Here is a 9,820-nt window from a genome sequence, read left to right on the forward strand (position 1 = left end):
GGGGGGGGGGGCTAGTGGATTACATCGACCTCAGAGTTCAACTGGTACTTATTCAATCGACCCCAAAAGGATGAAGGGCAAAGTCAAATGCAGCAGAATTTGAACTCTGAGCGTAGAGGCACACAAATTGTCATTAAGCATTCTACCAGCTCACGACTTTAATAATTATAATAATAATTTTTTCTACAGGGAAACATCAGGCCTCAAATTCAGGGGAAAGGATTAAGTCGATCATACCGACACCAGTATGTAACTGGTACTTATTTAATCGACCCCCGAAAGGATGAAAGGTAAAGTCAACCTTGGCGGAATTTGAACTCAGAATGTAGCGACATGCGAAATACCACTAAGCATTTCGCCCAGCGTGCTAACAATTCTGCCAACTTGCCACCTTAATAATGATAATAATATTAACATTCTATTCTACTCTAGATGCAAGGCCCGATATTTTTGGGAAGTGAGCCAGTTGATTAGATCGACCCCGGTATGCAACTGGTACCTAATTTATCAAACCCGAAGGGATGAAAGGCAAAGTCAACCTCGGTGGAATTTGAACTCACAGCGTCAAGATAGATGAAATACCACTAAGCATTTCACCCGGCATGCTAAAAATTCTGCCAGCCCATTGCCTTAATAGTGATGATAATAATAATAATAATAATAATAACAATAATAATCATTTAATGCCTGTTTTCCATGCTGGCATAGGTTGGACAGCTTGCAGGAGGAAACAGTTAATTATATCGACAAGTGCTTGACTGTTAATTGTTTTATCAACACCAGAAGGTTGAGCAAAAGGCAAAGTTAAACAATTTGAAATTAGAATGTGAAAAGTGATAACTAAATATCACCAGACATCTTGTCAGGAGCTCTAACAATTCTGTCCCACGTCCACCCTCCAAACATAATCACAGTGTTGATGGATAAAATAACTGAAAGAAATTAATTTTGTTTTGGTTTGGTTTCAAAAGACAGGTGCAGGTATGGCTGTGTGGTGTAAGAAACTTGCTTCTCAACCACATGGTTCTGGGTTCAGTCCCACTGCAGGACACTATTATAGCCTCAAGCTGACTAACGCCTTGTGAGAGAATTTGGTAGAAACTGAAAGAAGCCTGTCGTGTATGTATATGTGTCTGCTATTTGTCCATCACCACTCGACAACAACCAGTGTTTGTGTCTTTACACCCCACCTCCATAACTTAGCAGTCTGACAAAAGAAACTGATAGAATATGTACCATTCTTAAGTTAACAAAAAAAAATGTACTGGGATCGATTCACTTGACTAAAAGTTCTTGAAGGTGGTACCCCAGTATGGCTGCAGTTTGATGATTAAAAAAAGATAATGTATACATATTGTGTGGGTAGAGGCCCGGGCGTGGCTGTGTGGTAAGAAGCTTGCTTCCCAACCACACAGTTCCGGGTTCAGTCCCACTGCATAACACCTTGAACAAGTGTATTCTACTATAGCCTTGGGCCAACCAAAGCCTTGCGAGTGGATCTGGTAGGTGGAAAGTTAAAGAAGCCCATCGTATATATGTTCCACCCCACCCACCATCGCTTGACAACCAATGTTGGTGTGTTTACATCCCCATAATTTGGTGGTAAGGCAAAAGAACCCGATAGAATAAGTACTAGGCTTACAAAGAATAAACCCTGGGATCAATTTGTTTGACTAAAGACAGAGCTCCAGAATGATCACACTCAAATGAGTGAAACAAATAAAAAAGATAATAAAATGCCTACATAAATATAGACACATATGCATCATATTAAGCAAATGTGTTGCATGCATGAGTTCAAATTCTGCTGAGGTCAACTTTGCCTTTCATCCTTTTGGGGTCGATAAATTAAGTACCAGTTGCATACTGGTGTCAATCTAATTGACTGGGCTCCTACCCCAAAATTTCAGGCCTTGTGCCTAGAGCAGAAAAGAATTTATATATATATATGAGCGAATAAGTATTTATACATAGAGAAGTTACCCTTGACAGGACACCTTACATGCTAGAAAGGGCAGCCAAACCCAAACTATGAAATGTAATTCCAAAGAGAATGAAAACAAAAAAATTATTTACAGATATATACACTCTTATATATGAAAATATGTTGTCTACTGACTTTTATTATGCATGCTAGCCACCGATATGAAAATTTTTCTAAATTTTCTACCCTTATAATTTTCTCAGTAATATATATATATCTTTGATCTTTTGCTTGCTTCAGTCATTAGATTGCAGTATGCATGCACTCATAAATATACACAATGTTCGTGAGTATGCACACACACTTATGCAACACACACACACTCACATACCTGTGCGTACGAAGGAGTGCACGTGTTTACACACATACCTGATAAGAAACAATTTAACAGCAACAACAGAAAGAAGAAGAAAAAAAATGTGAATGCTGGAGGTTGAGTGAGTTTACAGAAAAAGAGAAATTCTCATTATGCCACCTCAGTGGTGGTGGTGGAGAAGGGGGGGGGGAGTAGAGATGAAGGGAACAAAGAAGAACGACAGTGAAACAGCTCAGTGCTGCCAGTCACCTATAAAAAGTACAAATCTGACCTTCAAACTAACATTGAACTGGTATCTACTTTCACCTACACTTGTAGCAAGGGGAAATAAATACGACTGGCACAATGTCTCTGCACAAACACAGAAATGTAATAACCACAACAATATTTGCTGGTGCCCCCCCACACACACAAACACACTTTCACTCTATTTTCACTGGCACAAAAATACATGCAAAATTATATATACGTGAGTGCATGTGTTGTGTGCGTGTGTATAATACATATATGCACCATATACATATCTATATATATATATACACACACACACACATATGTACTATAAACAGATACACACAAGTACTATATGTGTGCATATACACACACATGCACTGTATACCTATGTGTGCATATATATATATATACACACACATGCACTATATACATATACACACACGTATGCACTATATATATCTACACACACACACACACACACACACACACACTATATATATATACGCACATACATACTATATGTATGTATATATACACACATGCACTGTATACCTATGTGTGCATATATATATACACACATGCACTATATACATATACACACACATGCACTATATATACACACACACACGCACTAAATATATATATAATAATACACACACACATGCCCTATATACATATATACATACATGTACTATATACATATACACAAAGAGATTGAGGTTTGTTTTAATGTCAAGTTATATCTAAAAACAATTTAATGTTAAACTCAAGGATCACTCAAATTCTTTTTACAAGAGTAGAGGTTTATTAATTTTTACAAGGAAAAGTTCGACAGTGACTTCGAAGTTGGTTCATCATCATCACTCTGATGACGACAGGCAAGCTAAAACTTCAAAAGCTGCTGCTAATCTTTCCCTTACAATGTAATATACATCCTCCACTGTAGCATCCACATCCTTGTTAAGCAAAATCAAAAATGAAAGTAGACACTTTGTGAAAGCAAATGTAAACATCAGGACAAAAGAAATACTGTACAGAGAGCATGGAGTTGTAAATACTGTAAACATTTAGTGAAATATTGAAAAATATTGAGAGGTAAACCAAGATGTAATATTATGGGACATGACTGAAAGAACCAAATCAATAATTTTTTTGCCACAAGGACGCCAGTGCAGGTAGCATTATGAGACTGTATTACATAAACAGTCAATGTGGCTTTTACGGAGAGTATGAGGAAATGCATGGAAAACAACGCAGAAAAATATGCCTTCATAAGAGAGCAATCATTGAATGCTATGAGTGAGCCTCATAAGTTGACTAAACTAGTAAATAATAATCTTTTCTACGAAAAGCACAAGGCCTGAAATTTTTGGGGAGGAGGAAACGCGATCACACAGACTCCATCTCTTGACTGGTACTTAATTTATTGATCCCCATCCTCCCAAAAAGATGAAAGGCAAAGTCGACTTAATATAATAATAATAATAATGGTTTCTGGTTTAGATGCAAGACCAGCAATTAAATGGGTGTGTGTGATTAGAGAGGATCATTGACCCTAGCATGTGACTGGTCCTTATTTTATCAACACTGAAAGGACAAACAGCAAAGCTGGCCTCGGCTGGATTTGAACTCTGAATGTAAAGAGTCCAAAGAAACATTATTAAGCATTTCTGTCTGATGCATTAATGATTACGCCACATCACTGTTCTTAAATCATTCAAATTTCGGTACAAGGACAGCAATTTTAGGGGGAGGAGCTTAACTGCTACCATCAACTATGGTACTTGAGGGGTACTTTATTTTTATCAACTCTCAATTCCCCCAACCCCCACCCCCTGAAAGGATGGCAGGTAAAATTGACCTTGGCGGCATTTGAACCTTATAGCGAAAGGAATTCAAAGAAATGCTTCTAAATATTTTGTCCAACATGCTAACAAACCTGCCAGCTCGCTACCTTCAAAAATTATAAATAATGATAACAATAATAATAATAGTAATAATAATAATAATAACTGTTTCAAATTCTGGCACAAAGCCAGTAATCTTAATGACAGAAGGGTGCCTAGTCAATACCCGCAATTCCCAACCCCAGTACTTGACTGATTACTTTATCATATTAACCCCACCACCACAGACAAAAGGCAACACTGACCTCATAACAACAACAACAACAACAAATATACAGATTCATTTTTTTTTTCTTTTATAGATTGTAGATAAGCATGGGTATTTATATTAAATTAGGTGAAATAAAGAAGATACGGTCTTCAAGCTTTGTCTTAATCAGGATCGTTTAGAAGTGTGTTGCTGCTTTCCACAACATAGTATTCACCCATGTTGCAAATGACCTCTGTATGTCACGCAATCTCATTTCTGTCTCACCTTCCACCTCTGATATAAACACAACACTTTTTATTATGCTTTGCCTGTCGCATACATAATAGCAGGTTTCTTTATTTTACTTTATTTACACACAGATATGAAGTGTGGAAGATTTCGGAGAGATTTCTAACCGTTTGCAATATAATATAGGTAGACTAGAACATTAGGTAGATTGTCAGGCCAAAAAAAAAATAAATAAATAAAAAGGAACAATGCAACACGTTTCCTTGTATTATGTTTAGCCGTGATTCTCTGCATTCTGATTTCAAATCTTGCCAAGGTCAACTTTGTTTTGAATGTGTTTCGGTGGGAGGAAATAAAGTAAATATACCAGTGTGCTTTGTGTGTGGCTTTAGCGAGCCTGTTAGAGAACTGATGTTAGCAGAGAAGGAAGAGGAAATAGTAGCAAACAGGGAATTTGAAACAAAATTAGAGATGAAAACAATAACGGAATGAATGGTGGTGATGGGGATGGTGAGGGACACGTTGAAAAACAACAACAATAACAACAACAAATCCTTTCTATTATAGGCACAAAGCCTGAAAATTGCAGGGTGGGAGAGGGTTAGACAAATACATCAACCCCAGCGGAATTTGAACTTATAATAATAATAATAAAGATACAACAATGCTGATGGTGATTTCTTACACAGAAAGGTCTAAACATTAAGAGAAAGGGGAGAGTTGATTATATCGACCCAGTATTTTATCAATATATAATAATAATCTTTTTTTCCCCCCTACTCTAGGCACAAGGCCCGGAATTTTTAGAAAGGGGGCCAGTCGATTACATCGACCCCAGAATGCAACTGGTACTTAATTTATCAACCCCAAACGGATGAAAGGCAAAGTCGACCTCGGCAGAATTTGAACTCAGAACGTAAAGACAGACGAAATACCGCTAAGCATTTTGCCCGGCATGCTAATGATTCTGCCAGTTCATCGCCTTATAATAATAATAATAATAATAATAATAAAAAACATTATATATATGAAAATGAAAATGTGGTCCAAAAGAGAAAAATCACACACACATGAATGTATGTAAGTATGAAAATGTTAGTAATGTGTGTGTGTATGAGGGGGGGGGGTATTAAGTAGTGGTGTGAATTGGAATGAGACATATAATAATTGGGGTCTTACATTTAACCTTAGCCAATAAATCTTATCCCACGCAAACCCTTAATCCTTTTAGTGACAGATTTCCCTAATGTGTAGACTGGTTGATTAAAGAGTTTTAATTCAATAATAATATAGTAAAAAAAATTTTGGAAAAGCTTTGTAAAATGTATGTGGTTGCATATCATGCTAGTATGAACCAAGTGAAATCCTAAGTTATCATAGATGTATAACAAGATTTCGGTCAAGAATCTGAGCAGGTGGTCACAGGTGGATTGGTAGTAAGTGAACTAAGCCAGTAAGACTAATAGAGATATGTGAGGAATTTTTCCAAATATGTTTTATCAAGGAACAGAATGTTTTGGGGGAAAAACATTTTTTTTAGAAAGCTCCATTCATTTTCCCCTGGTACACCATATATACACACACACACACGCAGGTAACAAACAGGAAACTGTGTGTATATATAGGTTTGTGTAGACACACACTTTCACAGTCATATATATATATATATATATATATATCTTTACTAATATTTAGCAGAAGCAACAGAGTGACTCAAGGAGTGAGAATTTCGTGCAGTAGCACTTACCTAAGTTGATTCTACTAAACATTAAACATTATATATATATATATAAATATATATATATATATATATATACTTACATACACACACACACACATATATATATATATATATATATACACACACATACATAAATATACATACATACACTCATGCTTTGAGTTCTATTTTTCGTTTGCATCACCAAGCCTATACACACACACACATACAAACATATATACATTCACACACAAATACATGCATGATTTTCATTCATTGATCTGGGAAGAAAAAAGGGGCAGCAAGTGCTCTTAGTGTTTTCAGGTCCTCCTTCGAGGCTATAGAGTCAGTTACAACTTCAAACAGATATTTAATATGCAAACATGTGTGTCCATGTTTGTAAACACAAGATGGAAACAGTACATGGGCAATCAACCTACTAGAAATAACAGCTAAATCTCACTCAAACCATATACCATACTCGGTTAACAAAACAAAAGGAGGGATAAGTTAGATAGTTAATAATGGACCTAGAAGAAAAAAAGAGAAGGGATCATTACAAGTGTAACACTTTGGATCATAGGTCAGCTGGAGCAAGGTGGATCTAGGGCTTAAGAATAACAACAAAGAAAAGAGTCAAATAGATTTTGTTTGTTTTAATGTTTTACTCACAGAGGGAATCCATGGTTCCAGTACTTGCATTGCTAGATCTTCTGCCATCTCCAACTAAACTGGCAACTTGTAAACTGATCCGACGATCCAACTGGATACTGTGTCTTTTACGACCAGCTTTGGTCTTGAAACCTTCTTCGGCTTCTTCAATACTCCGCATCTTTTCCGTTACATCGAACTTATCGTCGTCATTTGAGTGGTTTTTAGACATCAGTCTTTTCACGAAAGACATCCTGAATTTTTTTGTGTTTTTTTTTTTTTTAAATTCCTCTTTTTTTACTTTATCTTTAGTGGGCTTGTTCTCGGAAAGAAAGCTGAAATACTTCCGACCTGACCTCACCTCACCTTCTAACTTGACCTAACGAGACTGCCAGGTATGACAGACCCTACCAGTCAATGTTTTAACAGAACGGCTAGAGTTAGAGTGAGTGATAGTGAGTCAAGTGAGTAAATGAGTGGAAAGCAAGAACGAAAGACAGAGATAGAGAGAGAAAGAGAGAGAGAGAGAGTATGTGAGAAAGAGAGAGAGAGCCCAAGGACATTTGAAAGCTAAATGTTAAAATTGCTATTTACCACTTACACGGAGTGTTGAAAAAGTAACTGTTTGACTGTTCAAGAAGTATGAAAGCTAGTCTTAGATCAGCTGCTAGTTATTTGGACTGGGCTGGACTGGGGTGGTGGTTTTTGGTACTCTTTTACTACCTGTTTTGGAATTTAACAATTTCCAAAATAATAATATTGAAAGTAAAATATATTACTGATAGATAACAAGAGAAAAAAGTTGTTGCTAAAATTTTGTGAAAACCAATGTGACTTTTATGTATGACACAGCTAATTAATTAACTGTAATTAGACGAAAGAATTAATTTTTTTAGCAGTGTCAACAAAAGTACTGAATAAATAACCAAGATTTTGAAGAGGGGATTGAATGAGCAAATTGTAGGAAGTTAAGAAAACTTTGGTTGGAAAAGTTCCTAAGTGAGTGAGGCTTTTTGGCGGGGCCAAGTGACAACTGCCAGGTAGTAGCAGTACCTTAAACAATGTGTGGTAGATGAGGTGTACCGTACACAAGTGAAACACATCACACTTTCAGATGAAAGTTGATGACAAGTGGTTGGTATGTGAAAGTGAGTGAATGTGTGCGTGCGCGTGTTTGTGTATGTGTGTGTGTGTAGTTTATTATATCAGCCCAGCAGGTATCCCCTTATGTACAAGTTCTGGTTGGTCAGCTACCTGAAGTAGAGGAGTCAAGGAAGGAAAGAAATAAAGTTTGGCAGCTTTTGACCACTCCCCCTCCTTGAATACAAAACTCACTGCTTATGTGAGTTGGAGGAAAGAGAAGGAGAGAGGCGGATGAGGTGAAAAGAAGAGAGAGAGAGAGAGAGAGAAAGAAAGAGTGAGAGGGGGCAACCGCAGAAATAATTTTGAAAGTAGGAGATAAAAATCAAAAAAACTATGTAAACAAAGTAAAAATGTAAAACTGATTTTAATTTGTTCACACTCTGGTGAGGATGTATTTTGGAAAGTCTGCTAGGAAGAAGCTTCACGTCAGCTGAGAGGACAAATCGAGAGAGGGGGAGAATAAGAGCAGCAAAACCAAAACAAGAAACGACGAAATGTATGGCTTAGAAAGAAAACGGCGGGTGGGGGGGAGTCTTCAGACATGGACTTAACGCACTAGGAAGAAGGCAATATAGATAGGAATTATGAATCTTTCAACGTAAAGTGGGATAATGCAGATACCATTGTAACTGAATCGATAGCAACAGCAGCAGCAGCGAAGAAATCACTAAAAAAATGTATATAAAAGAAAGAATCAGAGCGAGGAAAATATTTCACCGCAATGGTGGTTTATGAGGAGAGGGGGAGCGAGAGAGAAGCGAATGGTACATTGGCTGTGTAAATAGAAGTGAAACCTTCTCCAGGGAAGGGGGCTATACATAGAATTGGCTGTAGTAGATGGAAGGTAACAATGAATAGAAATCGAAGAAGGCGGTGTTAAAAGAAGATAAACCGTTAACACAGACAGAACATAGCAGCTAAGGGTAGAAAAGCAGATTAGCTAAGAAGAAGTACAATAATAATAATGATAATACATGCTTCGTTGTCGCAGCAACATACTTCGCCTCTTTCCTAACCGTGACAGTAAAATTGGAGATGGATGGAGGTATAACAATACTATACTGGATTAAACCGTTCGGTGGTAGCACTTGGTCCCACCAAGGCCTTACAAACACCTGAAGGAAGCATGTGTGGTTGGTGGCTCCCGGAAGATTCGGTATCACAGCAGCATTGCAGTGCAGTCGCAGTAGACGTGTCGAGGTGGTCGCAGCTCTAATTGGTAGTAGTAGCAGCAGCAAACAGCGGCTGTGGCGACCAAACAGCAGCAAATTGTAAACCAATGTTTCTTCAGTAGGAACAGCTAGGCTAGTCTTTCACTTTATATATTACTATACATAAATAAATACATCATACACACACACACACACACATATATATATATATATATATATATATATATATATATAGATATCAAGCTAGCGCACTC

At 37.1% G+C, this 9,820-nt stretch overlaps 1 protein-coding gene across 9 annotated transcripts in view; it reads right to left on the reverse strand.

The window, feature by feature from the left end:
• LOC106869993 (adenosylhomocysteinase-like 1) overlaps window positions 1-9,820 on the reverse strand; it is a 420,486-nt gene that overhangs the window by 144,252 nt on the left and 266,414 nt on the right. The window contains exon 1 of one of the 9 annotated variants that reach the window (XM_014915944.2): window positions 7,273-9,697. The exons of the other annotated variants lie outside the window; for them this stretch is intronic. Coding sequence (XP_014771430.1) covers window positions 7,273-7,504 — 232 coding nt within the window. The 5' untranslated portion in view covers window positions 7,505-9,697. Of the gene's footprint in view, window positions 1-7,272; window positions 9,698-9,820 lie in introns of those variants that run through there. 9 annotated transcript variants of the gene reach the window in all.

Source organism: Octopus bimaculoides, chromosome 3 (genome assembly GCF_001194135.2).
Source record: "Octopus bimaculoides isolate UCB-OBI-ISO-001 chromosome 3, ASM119413v2, whole genome shotgun sequence".
NCBI lineage: Eukaryota > Metazoa > Mollusca > Cephalopoda > Octopoda > Octopodidae > Octopus > Octopus bimaculoides.